We start from the raw sequence: 18655 nt of genomic DNA, 5'->3' as shown, positions 1-18655 counted from the left end.
ACCACAAATATGATATTATATCGTGAAGTCTCATAAATATGTGCGAAAAACTTGAAATCTACCTATATTTATATGACAGCCAGAAATGTGTACATGACTACTTTTTCAAACATGTATTAACGTAATGTATTTTGCGCCACTTTGAATTAAAAGTTTATACAGTAAATATTACACTTATTATGTAAATATTTCCACTGTAAGATAACTAGCAACACGAGTTGGTTTCTGGATATCCGTATCGGTCCATTTCGCGAGAAAGTTGACACATTCCACATGGAAGGCAGAAAGTAGAGATGCAGCAATCATCACATATTGTACCCTGTAAAAAATTAGGAGTAAAGTTTCCAACTTCGTGTAATTGCTATATATAATACAAAATGTTATTCAAAGCAGCATTCGAATTCTTCTAAATAATAAATAAGCAATGCTCAAATATATGGACACTAAGTCTAGGACAATATAGGGTACTCCCGTAGTATGTGAACCAAGATGGCGGACACCGGAGCGGTTAGGATTAAGCCATAATTTTATTCCAATTTTCCCTATTGTTATTCTAATAAGAGTTCGGGAACTAGCCAAGGGACTCCCGGAGTATTTGTACCGGGAATTATGGCCTAATTATAACCTGCTACACATACTATGTTCCGGTGTCCGTCATCTTGGTTCACATACTACGGGAGTACCCGAAATAGTATCAAACGTCATCACACACAATAAACGAATCCCATAGAACCCACAGGAATTTTTGAAAGAAATGAAAGCCTTCTAGCGACAACAACAATCTTTAACCACTGAAATTTTTAGGCAATTGGTCCAGTAGTTAAAGAGAGAAGCAATATTTTCACAACAAAAAGAATACTAATAACAACAACACTATAACAAAGTTATCCGTACAGCATTCCGTGTCCAATAAATATTTTAATGTTGTTTAGAGCAAGCAAGCAAATCTTTCTGTTCTGCTATTTAATCATCGCATCATGCATATGAAAATATGGAAAGTATATGAACGGATTGGAAGATTATTTTGTAATATGTGACATTGTAACATGAGAAAATTAATTTAGAGTAAATACAAAGTAAATAATAAAAAATGTTATCATGCTTATATGGAATATAATTAATTCTTTTTATTCTGTATCAATATTAATAATGTAAAATAGAAAAATTTATTTGAATGTCATATGGTCGATTTTAACTACCTCTATCAAGATAATTGGCAGTTCTGCAATTTAATTCAGGGTTATGCTGTAAGACTAGAGACTGGCGACTGCCTCTTTTAAAGAATATCAAATTTAACTTCAGTATACTTGAAAAAATTCAAAATTTGCGCGATTCGTTCACTACAAAAGTATACAAAGAAACGTTTTATTGAAAAGACCCGATTGACTCTAATCTCAAATAATAGCGGCCGTTAAATATCCCATACATTTATTTTCAACAAAAATAGGGTTTTTAAACTTGAAAAAGAGAGTTCGTGTTTTAAACAATGCTAAATTTGGAATCCGAACATCACAATGGTGCGTGCTGCCATTGTAATGCATTTTGTGTGACCTGCCATTCATTACGACGAGAATTTCCACTAACAGTATTATCCTAATAGTACTTGCCATTAAGAAAGATCGATATTCCTCAAGGGAGTTACAAAGCGTTGATTTTAGGTTAGCTTTGGAATAACTTTGATTACATCATTAGCTTAGTGCGATTTCATGGACATTTATTATTTTCCAAGTAGAATCTATTAAAACCAGCATCAGCTTTCTATTTATTTGAAATTTTAACGCATATTATAAATAAATTTCTAGTTCATCATTTATATTTAAATTTTTTTTTTTTTTCACTTTTCGCGAATAAAATATATGAAATAATATAAATGTTTTTTTCATGTTTGCCTCAATATTGCCGAACGGAGAATCAGGTCTTTTTAAAACATATCCGCTACCTAACCTAGTGTGGAATGCAATTTAAATTGGTTAGTCTCGTCAAAAAAGGTTTTCTGATCATTTCATATACAATTAAGTGGTAGATTGTCCCAAACCTTGTCGAAAACAAGGTTAAAAAAAACTTCTGAACTTTTGTCAAGTTTGTGAACAGAGCAAAATATTTTTGAGCAGCCATACCTGAATTCCGTGTTTATTTCGGAATGCCGATCGCATAGCTAAGTGACCTCCTGGAACACATCCAGCAGGATATCCGCTGCAACCTACACAGCAGTTATCTCCCATACGTTTTGCAAGGCATGCATAGAAACAGTTTCCAAGCCATAGAGAACAGCAACCTGAGAATAAATAAATACTTGCTATTATATCTAAACAGACACATATGTAAGATGAACATGTGCTACATTTGGTATAACAGTATTTTCTTTGCAACCGAGCGATATTAGGATGGTCTCAACCCATAATTACAGTCCTTTTAAAAGAATAAGGTTATTACATATTTTGCGACTTCTGCAATACGTTAGTAATCACCAAAATGTATATATTTCAGCAACAAAATTCATTATTCTTTGATATCAGTGGCTGCATGTCCCGAGCCTTGTTCATTACAAAAGCGCGTAACATATCTTAAAAAGCATTTTCAGCAGTCTATTTCGATTGTTGTAAGTGTTTAATACTCACAGGAGTCAAAAATATTAGTAATAGGACGATGATTTTTTAATGTGGGATTGAGATAAACCAGATTTAAGTATCACATTTATTTGTTTAGATTTGGGTTGAGTAATAATTAAATAATGGAATTTCCTCCCTCTACAAACAAAATCTTAATCTGCAAATTTGAAAAGATAAGCCCGAGTGAATTGGACTATGGCTTACAACAGTGCTCCGCAAGCACTTTTTAACTTCACACTTATAAAACTTGCCAAATTCGACGGCACACCACAACCACAAACGAAAAAAAAATGTAATTTTGTTTTATGTTCATATTCCAATGAGAGATTTGTGGTTGTTTTGATGAGCACAATCGCTCTATATTAGAATCAATACGTGAAAGAGCAACTCGAAGTTCGCTGTCAATATCTTTTATGCAGGATCGTTTATGATCAGTAATAAAGAGGAAAAGCTTTGTTCGCACATATACACGCATTCGCACAAAACTGGAGCAATATTTCAATAGCTGCGTTAGAATGCGCTTATATTCTTCTTCTTTTAAAATCCAAAACACATCAAGTGGAATTTCGCTGAATTTCAGTCTTAGCGTTCTGTCATTTCCTACTTCGAAGAAATTTTCTCGAATACGCAGGAGTAATTCTTTCGTTGAAATTTCAGCACTAGTTGAGAAAGGATTTCGGATCCAGTCGTATCGTTGCGCACGTGCTATGTTTTAGTCTCGACAATGGACCTTTACCCGACCTTTGACCCCTAAAAATTATTTCTATACTTTACCATTGCAGAATTTTCGGGACTATTTTAGAAGTGCTTTCGCAAGTTGGCGCCTGTAAAATGGGGTATGTGTTTCAAATTACCATTATGATCCATCGCACACAATAATCTGTTTCTTAAAAGTACCGGTAAAGAATTTCCGCCAGCTGTATCTACACTAATTTTTTATTACTGCAATTAAATGAAAGTTCTTAGGAAGACAGAGTGATCTTTGAATTATCTGATTTATTTTTAAGTTTCCGAAACACAACTAAAAACTAACGAATAGAATTCAAAAATGCAAAATGAGGTAATATTTAAGACCACGCTTGAAAATCTGCTGTCTGAGTGAAAAAAGTGTCTGGACGTATGCGAAAAGGGAGCATTGTTACAACTCTCTTTGCATCTTGCTGATTGGCCAATGTCACGAAGTAAACAAGGAAGTCGATGCTCGGGGAAAGGTCCTTAGGCTTTACAATATATCTGCTCGACATATAGGTCTACTTCTTGTTACGTCACAAATGCACAGTGGGAGGAGTCCGGAATTTGTATTGGTGTCGCTCAAGCTAACGTGAAAGCAGGTCAACTATACGTTAGTAGACTAACGTAAAATTAACGAAGGATAAAAAAAAATTGTGAAAAAAGGGAAAAGTTGCAATTCCTGTTTGGCACACCTGGCATTGTATCGCGGCACACCGGTTACGGAGCACTGGCTTACAATAACATGATGAAATTGAACTAAAAAAGCGAAAGCATTAGATTTTGAAGTGGACCAGACAAGTAAAAGACCCCCGGAAGTATGTGCACCATGATGGCGCACAACCTGAACATAGTATGTGTACCAGGTTAGTGTTTAGGCTGTGCGCCATCTTGGTGCACATACTTCGGGAGTACCCAAATAAATATATTATTGCAAAACTATTGTGCGTTAAAAAAGATTCCAGAGCTCACATCATAAATTTGTTTTACCAGGTGTAAAGCTACACCAGACTTGCGTATTTCAAGAGAGTGATGCATTCCGACTGATGATCAAACAAATATCCACAGAAGAAAACTGTTACATTCATTGCACTATGTAGATTTCCCAGCAACAGCATAGTAAAAGAGTGGGTAGGTTTTTTCCCAATAGCTTCAATCTACTGTTGATACTTACAGCTCTTGATATCGTCAAAGCAGTAACAGATGCCAGAACTCCATTCAATTTCAGTTGGCTGAGTTACAACAACCGTTGTTGTGGTCTCCATCGTAGGTGCTGGTTGAACTGCGACTACTGGCACGGGAGTGTACTAAAAACAAGAGAGCAAAGCTCAAATATATGAACACGAAGGCCAAAGTTAAATCAAATCATTTGAAGTACAGATAATCTTTCATGTCACTCCACCGATCGCCAAATGAGACCAACACTCATATAAAACATATCATTTCGTAGTAATATATAGATTCGAGACAAAAAAAAATCATCGATCGAGACAAAACGGATACAAAATTATGCTCAACGAAGTACCCATCGTCGTGGAGCAACGACTTGTAATGTCTCCAATATATTCTTCATATATCACCCAATGGAAGAGAGCAACTCGCGGTAAATGAAACGTTTTATTTTTTAAAGCGGGCCAATGATGCCTCACACTGCATTTGGAGTAACAAAGTAGTCCAATAAATAATTCAATAACGTATCCGGTAACTTGGTGTAATTTCGTTTTTTTCGCGATTTAATGCAAAATTACTGCAAAGTTCTCAATTTTGGGACTTCGTTAGTTATCCACACCATCGAAATGACACGGTACCTTAAAATGCAATGTCTCTCATGATGGTGTTATTTGAAAGTTGCCGGTTCATATGGTCATGTACCAAAGAAACTATCATTATGTGAGTTGTAATTTTTCTGGAATTGATAATGCCACGACCAAAATATGAACGCAAAATATAAACTCCTGGTACGAACCATACATGAATAAACATTTAGCGTGTATTATGTATGAAACATTCTGAATCAACTGATACCAACAAAAAGTCATTTCTAAAATAATAATCATAATTTCCGCATAATCAAATTTGATATATAGGGTGTTCATAAAGACTTCGATTTTTTTTTTTTTAAATTGTAAGTGGAATATATCGTTACCGTATATTGTTTTGTCCCTCACGGATGTAATAAATGAAGTAAAAAAAACTAAACAATTACTGATTGAAAAACAACAAACCTATATATTGAGGACTGACTTCATAACAAAATATGAATATAAATATCTGTTGATTGTAATTGATTCGGAATATTTACTCAAAGCAATGTAGTCACGAGAACTCACTCAGAAATTGAATAGAATGATCCTGTGTGAAGCTACGCGCGACTACTAAACTACAATAATACGAATTATATTACGAATCAGAATGATATAATAAATGTTTATGCTAAAATGTTTTTTTTAATGAATTCTCTCTATATGTCTACAAAAGCCCTACAATCGGTCGACACATTAATCGGAATTCCGCATAGAAATATACCGAAAAGGGGGATGACCTAAATCAGGGGTGTGCAACAGGCGGCTTGCGGGTCACAACCCGGCACGGCAAGCCACTTATTTGTGGGTCTTTTCAACGCGCAGTTTATGTTGTTCACGTAACGTTTATTTTTATCTTTTGATATTTTGACATCCATTGAAATTTTGAACTGACTTTACAATTCTTTCGCGGTCTTTGCAGATTAAAATATCGATTTAGAACATCATCCTAGTTTTTCTAGTGTATACTTGTTGTTACAACTATATATTTTTCATTTTTTTGGCTGAATGAATAAATTTCTATTGTAACCGGATAAAATTATAGAAATGTGCAGAGTGGCTAATAGTACCAGTATACGCTTCAGTGGAACGCCTTGTAAAAATTATCGATTTCTCATTTTCCAGCTGGCGAAAAAGGAGTGATGTAATCTTTCATGTATATTTTATAAAGTCTGATATGGGATTCCAAAAATGCATTAATCTTATTCTTCTAAATTTTGGCTTCTCAAAAATAATTTATCAAAGTAGATTAAAGTTTCGAACAGAAGGAATAATTTTTAAATTTTGATTAGTCAAATCAAATAGGGATATCATTACCATTGTCTTTTCCACCACAATAACTTGTCCAATATTTTATAAACAATGAAGGTGTTGTGTTGCGGGCTAATTCATTCATAATTCATTATTATATTTTAGCTTTAACCCACACAGCAATTCTAACCAAACAAATATTCAACAACTTGTCTGATATGCGACTGTTTGAAGTTAGTTTGCAAAATATATTTGGGGCCAAAGATCAGAGCAGTTGAAGGGGGAACAATGATAGGCGCAAAATCTATCTGCCTATCTGTCTGTTTCAATGCAATGATTAATATAACCCGAAGCTAAAGTATTTACTGCAGCGTGCAGATAAGTTTTATTCTGCAAAAACTGTAACACAAATTGAACCAAGACAAAAAAATTCTATTGCTTATATGGGCTACTTTTTGTAAATAAAACTGGAACCGAACTTTCCCAAACAAACTGGTCAAATATCGATGATTTTGGCAAACCGAATGGTGTCATTTTGACCGATAAAAAATCCAAAACATTGACATATTACTTACACCAGTTTGCTGCATTGGTATTCCTTGTCCATCAGTCATCGTTTTGGTTAATTCTTTTTTTTTTCAACTCTTAGCTACAATAGACCAATCAAACTACAAATAGAGAATTCAACGAAAAAAAATGTTATAAAACTACTGATCAAGTATAATTTTTTGTCTTTATGCTATCCCAACTATTTGGCATTTCAGCATACTTGATCCCAAAGACATGGTTGGACGTTTAATTTTAAATGCAAAAACACTTATGTCAACATTTTCCATATAATTTTGATCCTAAAATTTTAAAATGATGCGAAGTCAGATAGTAAGGCAAGCAAAGCAATTTTTTTCATTGTCCAACTACATAAAACTTCAAAAACCAATAAAAACTTCTCATTTATTGATTTACTATGCGACCTAAGCTCAATCCATATCCAGTGTAAAAGAATTGAATTTCGAATTAAAACGTCGAAAATGTCAACTAACGAATATATCATTTCAATTCAAATTTCGACGATATCCTGTCCTGTATATTATTTTCTGATCTGTCTTATCTGATACCCTTTATCTTAGACAAAGATAAGATCAAATTTGGGCCCATGTTTCTCCGTGTCTAATACTTTGGTAACCTAATTTATCTTAATCGAACTTGAAGTTAACTGAATCAAAGAGACAGATAAGAAAATTATGAAATGATCGGAAGGTTAATATTTCCTATGTTAGAATTTTGCAGATAAATGCGTCAGAATAATTTCTTTATATATTCTTTATATACAAATGTCTAATCCGCGTCCTGCTAGTTCGAATATTATCGGAGTTATCACTCATCACCCTCAAACTGGAAACACAATACTCTTCAATCTGCAAATTAGTTCGAAGGCGATAAAATTTACATACAATACCATTATTGACGCACATTAGAATGTCGTTGATAAGGTGTCAACAACAGATGTGAAATAGAATTATTCGATTGTACAACTAACTGAAGCATGAAATATTTAATATTAGACTCCCATTATATATATGTTATAACCTCACAGATATTGTAATAAACTGGACAAGCAAAGCCGGGTTACAAAAATTTTAGTGCTAACAAATTTAAGCTTCTCGTTGCACATCGGTGAATATGTATAAGAAGCCCTGGGCGCTCCAGAAGTGTGTGTACCAATATGGAGGTAACTAATTTTGTTCGCCTAATTTACATCAAGTTGTATATAGGGACTGAATCCTATGTGCCGGGGGTATATTAACTTGGTTAATACAGACAGTGCGGAACTCGCAATAGAACTAAAATAAGGAATAATGGAATTAAATTATGGCCTAACCCTAATCTGGTACACATACCACGAGCCTTGTTCAGTGCAAAACGCGTATGAAAAGTCGTATAAAAATCTGCAAATATTAGATAACAAAGCTTATTCAACGTTGGTATACAGAATACAAACAGTACAACTACAAACAGCTTGTCATGGGCTTTATCGAAAATACTTCGTTATCCTGTATTCAACATTTTACAAATTCCAAATGACTGGTCTGTATAGCTGCATTCCACTTCTGCAAAATATCAATACTCTCTCACGCTGTAATAAAGGAGTGGTTTTAACGATCAACATTCCTACTGAAGTAAACCGGAATCTTATTTCTTTCCATTTATTTCTTCTTTTTTTTAAAAACTCTTTTATTATAAGGTATCAGGAAACATTTCGCCGTGATTAATTATGCATGATGTCGAGATAAGCTTTACTTGGCAATGGCTCACGATAACGGTCAAAATATTTCTAAATAACTTTGATCAGGTTTGGGCTATAGATGATGCGTTTGGAAATTATAGCAAATCTATGCATGGCATGACTATAAATGTCCAGTATAAATTTTAAATTCAGCATGTACGAAAAAAAGTACTTTCAAATTGAAGTAAATATGTTTAAAATTTGAATTAAAATATAATCAATTTTTGTAGTTTCCAGTAGACCAGTCTAAGCTGACGTGATTGTCCCGGCCGCCCGCGTATACGATTCCTGACGACCAATTTCTTCCACCCATTATATTCTCGCATCCCGACATTTTTGTTTTGTTTTGGGATAATTTTAACAGGTAGAAAACACATCTCGCTTGCTTCTCCAAAACTTTGATTGACATTCAACAACTTGAGAAGTCGGGATTTAAATAAGCGGTTCATGCGTCACAAACTTTTTGTGGTTCTGCGTATCGAGAAAACTATTTCATCTCTTTCTAACACGCGATTTAATCAAGCTTTTTTCATTCGATGTATCCCACGTAATAAGTAACACCATGACACAAAAATGACGATTATACCTTTGGTAATTCCTAACAGTGTCATCCTGGATGCTAGCGATGGACATTGGGCAGATATCAGAGATATCCTATATATATATATAGATATGGGTCGAGATATGACAATAAACAGGACACCACATTAGTCAATTAAACCGATATAACAGGGGCGTGCAACTGTTAATCGCAATGAGCCAAAACCTAAAATCATGATACCACTGAAGGCCAAACCCTAGAACAGCCCTTTTTAATGGCAACATGGTAATGGCACGAAGGCCAAAACGAATTAGTATAAGGTACGCAATCTGTCACAGTACCCCCGATACAGCCTGACCACCAGATCGCGAACGCCGAACCGCCACAAGTTGCGCATTTTTTTAAAATTTTGATGCCGTTATTGCACAGTAAAAAAACGAAAAAAAGGGCTCAGAGGCCACAGAAATTTTTGAAATATGTAAAAGTGATGGAGAAATATACGACCTTGAATCAACTAAAAACTTCAAACTAATTGGTCCAGTAGTTAATAAAAAAAGCGATTTTTTTGTAACAACAAGAACAAAAACAACAACAATATAATAATAACAAAACGTTCTGTATGTCCACTTTGTGTCCGATAATGGTATACTAAGTCTGTTAAATGCCACGTAAATAAGTTCCACGGGCCGTATGTTGCGCGCTTCTGCTTTAGAATCAAATCAACGAAATAAAATCTAACCAACGAGATAATTCAATGATTTGAATTGTATTAAAAATTGATCGCTTGATAAACTCTACTTTACTTCTAGTTGGCTTCAAAACAAACCAAAATTAAAGTGAACGTTCCAATATCACGCAAATAATTTGAAAATATTTTGGACAAATTAGGATAGTTATATTATTATTAAATCTATATTACACTTATGCTAAAAGAATTTTATGTCTATAAGATGCCACATAGATGTAGCGAGTGAAAAACCAGACTAATCTTGTGTCACTTCACCTGTCCTTTGTTGTTTGCACTTATGGGTCAATTCAAATTTAGAGACGAACCGCGGGGTGTCGCCCTTGATCCACGCAAACAACGGGACAAGGTTGCAAAGTAAGATGAGCGAAATTACAGCGAAAATTTGGATTGGAATTTGAACGAGAATGAAAATGAGATGAGTGAATCAAACCGAACTACATTTTTTACAAAAAGTGTCAGATGTAAAACCTCAACGGCTCAGAAGAAATAAAAATTGCAAAATGTACCATTCCATTTCCTGTTTTTTCAGAAGAGGCAAAACTTGTTTTGAAAATGTGACGGTGATTAACCAAGGACCTCAACTGTTGACTTAAGAAATACTTCAAAACTACAAGCTAGCTACAGTAGTTATGCATCGCAACAGATCGGTGGAGTGAGGATCGCCAGGAGACATTTGATTTTCGCGACAGATCGTGCTGAAATCAGATGAAAACTTCCATCAGCCTGAGTCGTAAGCTGAAGTCGCAATCAAACCTTTTTGACCCAGAGATGTGAGTCCATTGTGAATTATCACCGATTTCTTAGCCCTTGTGAATATCGGATTGATATACAAACGATTGTATATTTCAAATCGTTTTACAGGCTCAGCACCGTATCTGTAGCATAAAGAAGAGAGCTGTCTATTTTATATCGCGAAATTCAACAACTGTCACACAAAAATTGAATACATGTTTAATATTGTATTGTCATGTTCAAAATAAATACTGAAATGATATATCAAAAGAATTGAACTGATACGGAAACAAAATTATTCCCAAGTTCTCAAATTAGATAAATTGAATATTGTATACTGTCATGTTTTATCCTAAAACTATTTGAATATCAGAATTCTAAAAATAAGAATCAAAAATAAGTTACAGTATATGTCAAAAAAGAAGTCGAAAGTATTTATGTTCGATTGCCAATAATTGGTTATGCCTAAAATATGACATAATAAAATATATTGTACCACTCTTCCAGTTGGCAATTCTAGCACAAACAGTTTAATTCATGAACAGCAGAATTCGACCTGAAACTAGCATAGAACAGAACATTTTCAATTTATAATTAGCCCGTAATGGTACAAAAAAGAGACAGAGAAAATACAAGTCATTTTCATACAATACAAGGTATACATCCATTGGTATGGGGAAATTTTGAAGTTTAGAGAATATTGCTCATTCGAAGTTCAATTTTATCTCTTTTTTGATGAGGACTAAAAATGTAAAATCTATATCAAGGGTGTGCAACCTTTAATACAAGAGGCTCAGATAAAAATAACTAGGTGAAACCGCGGATCGCACCTTTATTCAACATAGGCTATCTAGTAGTTTCAGGCACAAAAATGTTGGTTATTGAACTTGTGACATGCGTTGTTTGCACAAGCCAGCTTTTAAGGCATTGTAAGGTCATGGATAATATATCGGATTAATGTATAAGCTTCACAATGCAAACGGATTTAAATTAATTAATTAATTAAATTTAAATCACTCACAAATTGAATTAAAAATCGTTTCGCCGGCGCCCATTATTCCAAATTTTCACTTCTCCACGGACCGCCCAATTTTTCCTTGAGGGCCGTATTTGGCCCGCGGGCTACAGGCTGCCCACTTCTGATCTAGGTAATTCGGGAATAGGTAGTAAGAGATGGTTTTTGTATTCAATACATACAACAACTTTGCCAATATTGCGCTATGGTTGCAGTTTCCTAACAATACGAATATTATTTTGAAACACGGAATGTGCCATGATTTGAATAGATATAAAGTTATGAAACATTCGTTTTCTTAACTAAACTAGTAAGAAAAACATTCCTAATAATTCAAAGAATTCAATGAGAAACATCAAATACAATATTTTAACGAAATTGCAGTTTAAATTTGAAGATAATGGGTTTATTAAAGTTGGTTATAATGCAATATTGCTCAATTTACCCAAGGCAAAATGAAACTAATATATACAATACAGATCACTTTCTGAACCTATGATCAAGAGACATAAGAATACGCTACAAATATTTGAAACGCATTTATATCGAGGTAATAGGCGCACTTATCTCAATTGTATTTAATAGTAATTTGTCGTCATTTTTCACAAATATTATTGGGCACGAAGCCTATGGATCATTCTGGTAAATTGTTGTTGGTATTGTTCCCGTGTGCGCATGTAACAAGCTAGTCGATTCCAAATTTTCAGTAATTCAGTACCAAAAAGTTATCTAATATTTTTTCAAGTTATTCCCGAGTTCTACCATGCTTTGACTGGAATTATTCTGACATTGTGAAGACCTTAGTGTTTATTGGATCTTCGTGTCTAAATTGAGCACCCATCGCTTGCTTTATGAACTTATTGCAGTAAACAACAAATGATGAAATGAATTACTGATCTGACAGACACTGGATTTATGCCTACATTTTTACACTCTCCACTCTCATTGTATGTAAAATCATAGTAATTCTTACGGATCTTTATACAATAATTAAGTAACTAGTGAGTATGTTAAAAATTTACGATCGTTATCTGAGTATTTACGCACAAATACTTTGATGAATAGATGTGGTGGTAAGAGTCCTCAACAACAGCAATCCCTCTCCTCGTATCCGATTGTATCCATGTGTCTTGACATTTGACACATTGCACAGGGAAGGCAATAGGTCACAACACAACAATCATCGCAGATTGAACCCTGAAAAGTGTTTACCTCGATTAATATTTGAATGTTATCAGGAAAACAAGCTGAATTTTCTGAAGTAGTAAGAACCACGTCGGTGTGTTCGGATCGTTACTCCCGAAGTATGTGAACCAAGATAGAGGACACCGGAACGTAGTAAGTGTACCCGGTTAGAGTTAGGCCATGATTATTTTCCAATTTTCTATATTTCAGTTCTATTACGAGTTCAGAGATTAGCCAAGTGTCTCCCGTGGTATTTGTACCTGAAATGATGGCCTAATCCTAACCTCGTACGCATACTTGGTTCCGGTGTCCGCCACCTTGATTCACACACTTCGGAAGTACCTTCGGTTAAATACCTTAAGAGACATATGTCCGTAAGTGTGAGGCTATCGTAACTGCATAAGTTAATTGAGCCGTATCTGTAGAATGTTCGTATTTTAGTTGGGGCCTAATTTAGCTGCATACTGTTAGTGTAGTAACTCACCTATTGCTGAAATTGAGTCTAAGATGACCTTATTACAAACTTTTTTATCACTGAAATGTTTGTAACTTTTATATTTTGTAATTTATGACTTGCCAAATCACAGAAATAAGACACTCAGTAAACCGCGGGTCAGTGGACCGTCATTTCTCAAATATATCAAAATTACCTGAATTCCATGCTTGTTTCTAAACGCAGATCTCATTGCAAGGTGTCCTCCAGGAACACATCCAGCTGGGTAACCGCTGCATCCTACACAACAATGCTCTCCCATACGAGTCGCAATACAAGCATAGTGGAAATTTCCCAGCCAAAAAGAGCAACAACCTGCAAATTTCGAAAATAGTATTAAACACATGGCCATTATTAGTTCGGCGCTCCAAAAGTATGTGTACCAAGATGACGCACAACCTGAAACCTAACCTGGTACACATACTATGTTCAGGTTGTACGCCATCTTGGTACAAATACATCCGGAGCACCATTAGTTCTGGGCAGGGAGGAATTTTGTCGCTCTTGTGAAGGAATTTTGCCCTGCTGGTTTGCTATAGTATTACTAATATTATTTAATTCCTCATTATTACAATAATACTTATTTATACAAAGATTATAAACTACTTAAACTGTATAAAAGCGGCGGTGCGACTTGGTCATCATAACACTAGCTCGGATCCATTAACCATTCCAGTTCTCATGCATAGAAAAGAGGAATAAAAAGTTACAAATAGGCGAAGAGAGGAATTTAAAATCGGGCTGGGAATTTCAAATATTAGATTTTTCCTGACGCGAGTGGTTAGAGAGCGTTACACGACACTATGTTGGCATGACATGTCACACATCTGGTTTAAATTCCCATGCCCACCACCTTACTCAGGGTGAATTGAGTTGGGTAGACAATGCCGAAACGCAATGATTCCGATCTTCCCACGATAGTAGGTTCTTACATACCGTTAGATATCAGCGACTGCTTTTACATTGCCTTGTTCGGAGCCAAAAGCATGGCTAAGCGTCGCGTAGTTTTCAAAATGAAAAAAATTATTCTGAATATCCTAAATATTCTGATTATCCAGTTTCCTAAACTGTACGCGTCAATGCACGAGCTTACCAAAAACGCGTGTCTGAATTAGGTACAGTACAGCCATATGATATTTTTTAAATCCGTGGTCACAAATTTTACTTTAGTTAATTTTTAATAAACATAAGTAACCCTCCTCGAATAAACGACGAAAGTAGTAAACTTACAGCTTTTCATGTCTTCAAAGCATCCGCACAGATTCGATGACCAACCTGAGGTTGGTTGAGTAATTACTACTGTAGTAGTTGACTGAAGAGCAATAGGTTGTTCTGATATGACATTCGGCATCGGGGTGTACTAGAGTATTAAAACAAGTTAAATTTTGCAACCACTCCAAAATATAGGTTAATTTTACCATCGTTATCGGGTTATCGTGTTTCACTGGGGTAGCAGTTGAACTAACTGTGGTTTATGGTGACGATACTTTAAAACAGGGGTGTGTAACCTGCGGTCCGCGGGCCAATTTCGGCCCACAAGGACAAATTGTGCGGCCTGCGGAGTAGTGCTAATTTTGAATGGTGTGCGGCCCGCGAAACGAGTTTTAAATTTAGTTTATGAGTTAAATATAGTTTATGAGTTAAATTTAGTTAATCCGGTACGTACGGGTGATTCCAATCCTTCTGCGTTGCAAAGAAAGTACATTCGTTCAATTTATTATCTAAACATATGACGTCACAATGCCGTAACAGCCAGATTGTGCGAAGCAAACAACGCATGTCATAAGATCAATAACCATAACTTTGTACATGCATCTACTAGTAAGACAGTTTAATGAAGGTGGAAGCCTGTGGTATCACCTAGTTACTTGTATATGGCCCTCCTGTATTAAATGTTGCAAACCCCTGCTTTAAGAGACTGTTTAACAATTTGTAAGCAGAGTACAACACAGCAAGGCTGATTGATGTAAAGTAAAAGGGTTAAACGAAGTAGTCTGCTGTGATATATTATTGTATGTTCGGCCTTATGTCACTACGAACGGTGCGGCATCGCACTTCCATGAGTCCCGCGTTGATTCGAGACGCAAATTACTAAATTTAACCATTATAAATCATAATTATGTATAGGTCAGCGCGTTTATTCTGTGAACACAAGACTATTTAGGTAAATTAAAATTATTTGCGATTTTGTACGTTACTGAAGGTGATAAAATGCAAACGCTCAATTTCCTGTGAAATTTGATTTAACCCAGATTGGGCCCCACGCAATCCGTTTCGTAAAAGACTCCCGCAATTTTACATCGGCCCTGATTGTTTACAACCTTGTATGTCTGGTTTAGAGGATTTTTTGCATTCGATACCGCATTAATCATGGTGTGAATAATCACAGTAATAAATTGCCCCATAGTTGCTTAATAATCACTGCAGAAAAACCAAAAGTTTGCCACGAAAAGTTTTGTTGACAGTGATTCTTCATTCAATGCAATGATGAGCAGAAAACGACCAAAACCAAATATTCATTCCTATTACCAACTTATGTATAAAGAGTATTTCGACGTGGCGTGCAAGCATTTTCGACTTGATGACTATTATTGAACAACGAGCATACGCATGATTTGACCTCATTTATTTCGCCAGTAACGTCACGTCGTTCGACACGGAAACAATAATGCGGAAAGAATGTGAAACTTGACACACAACGCGTGAACATTAACCGTATATAACTTTAACTCAAAATTGTTAATTTCCAGTTGATGACATGTTCAACATTTTAAAATTTTACCAGATTTATGATATTTATTTGTTATTAGATGAATTTTTTGTACAAAGCCACCAATCACTAATGCAAAAATGTGAGATTTGAGCAAACACCTTCTGCCAGGCTTTTGAATAACAAATTGAGTAATTATCCAGTTAGGGTTAGAGCTGGTGTTAGGAATGATTTGAAAATTTGAATATTTAGTGCAATCTGCATTGCTAACCCCAACTGGATAATAATTTGGGTATATCCATAATTCAAATTTTACTTTTTTTCAATATGTTAAAGTTGGGTGAGGCCAAAGATCTCAGTTAAAACCACGACCATAAAATAGATTCCCGTCATCGTCGAAAACCCAATAATATCACTCGACCGGACTCAACTTTTGTGACGAAGCTTTTATTCTTTATATTAGAATTATACGTATTTCAGTCAACAATATATCTGATAATTATAGGGTACGTGGGCCGCAGCGTGGGATAAAAAAATTTTCTATTTATAGGGGTTTTGCAGTGTAGAATTGGAGCTTTGACACTGTTGAAAGCCTTTGTACGAAACACTCACAAATTTTTTGATGTCGATTTGTTAAGCAACTGCTGAAGACAAACAATTTAAAAGGACCTCCTGAAGTATGGGCACAGGTTAGGGTTCAGGTTGTGCGACATCTTGGTGCGCATACTTCAGGAATACCATTTAGAGTACAGTATTTTGCTCGGTACATTCTATTACAGCTGCAGTAGTATTATAAAGTGCTATGGCTACGTCAAACCTTTGAGACTGGGTGTCTCCATTTTATTCTACATATGTACAAAGCGCTACAACCTTTTTTCCAGCATCTTTTCTTTGCACGCATTGAAAAGGTTTAATCTACTCTGATGGCGGTTTAAAGGCACTCCCGTAGTGTGTGTACCAGGTTAGGGTTAGGCCATAATTTTATTCCGATTTTCCTTATTTTAGTTCTATTACGAGTTCGGGGACTGTCTGTGTAATCCAAGTCTGTGTAATCCAATATACCCCTGCTCATAGGTTTCGGACCCTTTAATAGAGTCTATACATGGCCAACTTAGTGCGACTACTGCGGAAATGACCTATATAGAATGATAATAACGTTTAGTTTGTGACTATGACCCGGCGCGAAAGCTGTACAGCAAAGGCAGAACGCGGAAATAGCTGGCTGCTATGTCGATATGCTATATTTAAATTAATAATCTGCTGTGGCGTATAGTGGTAAAACATAATAATAGTGTATTGATATTTTGAATTTGAAAATGGAATTTCCACCACACTGCTTCTATTATTAAAAGCATTACTGTAAATATGAAACCAGCGCGACTTTAATATTATAATACCATTTCATATTCTTAAATATCATACCAATTCCAAAGCCCGAGATCAAAATCTCAGAGTAATGTAACTACGCATTTGTCAACAGAAATATAGCGATGTCAGCCGCAATTCCTCGATGTCAGCCGCAATTCCCTAATCATATTTCAGGTGTCGATTACTTTAGTTTACGCAAAACTAAAGTAACTAACAGGACGATTATTACAGATAAGTTATCAAATGTTATGAAAAAGGTGCTCCTTGGTTCGGCCGATGTCAAAGTTAAAAGTTCATCTTGTCTCAAGGACGCACTGATAACTGTTAGAAGAAGGGTTGGATACATGCTATACATCGATTGCTATCTGAATTTATTGGGCTGCCAAATAGACAATGGAGTTCGATTTCTAAGACAATTACACAAGACGTATACAGTCAATCACGTGTATTATCTTACGGAAAGAACTATAACAATTTCAAATATGTGGGAAGAAATTAGAATCGGTGGTATTTGTACCAATGTCTTCGCCGTGTCATAACAATAAGCCAGTTATTGTTAATAAATCCATTCACACGACGAAAATAACCTTGAATTCTCGATATCAGGAAAATAATTTTTAAAAGAATGCGGTGAACATTAATTAAAATGGAATTTGGAGTCTTTTTCTGTCAATAAATACAAAGAATCGTCACCAAAAACTCGTCCATGCCAATCACATCGGTAACTCGAAAACATCAAAACACGCAACCAGCAAAATGTATGTTTATTCGAAGCCTAATTCAATTTTTCCAGACTGGTGGTTCTTTTATGGTCCGAATTGAATTAGTATACTTAATCATGTGACAGACATTTATATGGAACCAAAGTACCTACAAATATGATTTCGGTTACCAAAAATTATTCATCGAAATCGAAAACCATTTCTTATAACGATGCAGAGAGATTTGGTGATGAACTATGCGCATTTTCTGCACTATTTGAATGAGGTAGCGACTTTACATTCTAAAATTAATTACGTTTTGCACAAAGCGCATTTGATACACTCAATGAAGGAAGTGATACATACCGTCATTTGCATAGCTGACTGAACATCTTTGGAGGAATTCATTGCTTTTGCGTTCTGGTGAATACAAGCAAACGTATTGGCTATTTTTAATTATACCTAGGTTCTAAAATAAGGAAAAATA

General features: G+C 35.2%; 2 protein-coding genes across 2 annotated transcripts; both read right to left on the bottom strand.

Moving 5' to 3' along the window:
• Positions 1-86: 86 nt before the first annotated feature.
• On the bottom strand, positions 87-7086 carry LOC120330297 (placenta-specific gene 8 protein-like). The gene is made up of 4 exons (XM_039397183.2): positions 6967-7086; positions 4513-4645; positions 2118-2275; positions 87-319 (listed from the first exon to the last, which is right to left on the bottom strand). Exons 1-4 carry the CDS (start codon positions 7003-7005, stop codon positions 206-208), a joined length of 444 nt encoding a protein of 147 aa, XP_039253117.2. The 5' UTR covers positions 7006-7086; the 3' UTR covers positions 87-205.
• A 4936-nt stretch (positions 7087-12022) lies between these two features.
• On the bottom strand, positions 12023-18645 carry LOC120329594 (cornifelin homolog A-like). Its single transcript, XM_039396254.2, has 4 exons — positions 18535-18645; positions 14620-14749; positions 13547-13704; positions 12023-12908 (listed from the first exon to the last, which is right to left on the bottom strand). Exons 1-4 carry the CDS (start codon positions 18574-18576, stop codon positions 12795-12797), a joined length of 444 nt encoding a protein of 147 aa, XP_039252188.2. The 5' UTR covers positions 18577-18645; the 3' UTR covers positions 12023-12794.
• Positions 18646-18655: the final 10 nt, after the last annotated feature.

This window comes from Styela clava, chromosome 12, assembly GCF_964204865.1.
Source record: "Styela clava chromosome 12, kaStyClav1.hap1.2, whole genome shotgun sequence".
Classification (NCBI taxonomy): domain Eukaryota; kingdom Metazoa; phylum Chordata; class Ascidiacea; order Stolidobranchia; family Styelidae; genus Styela; species Styela clava.
The sequence above is the reverse complement of the archived record's forward strand: the minus strand, read 5'-3'. Positions and strand labels throughout refer to the sequence as shown.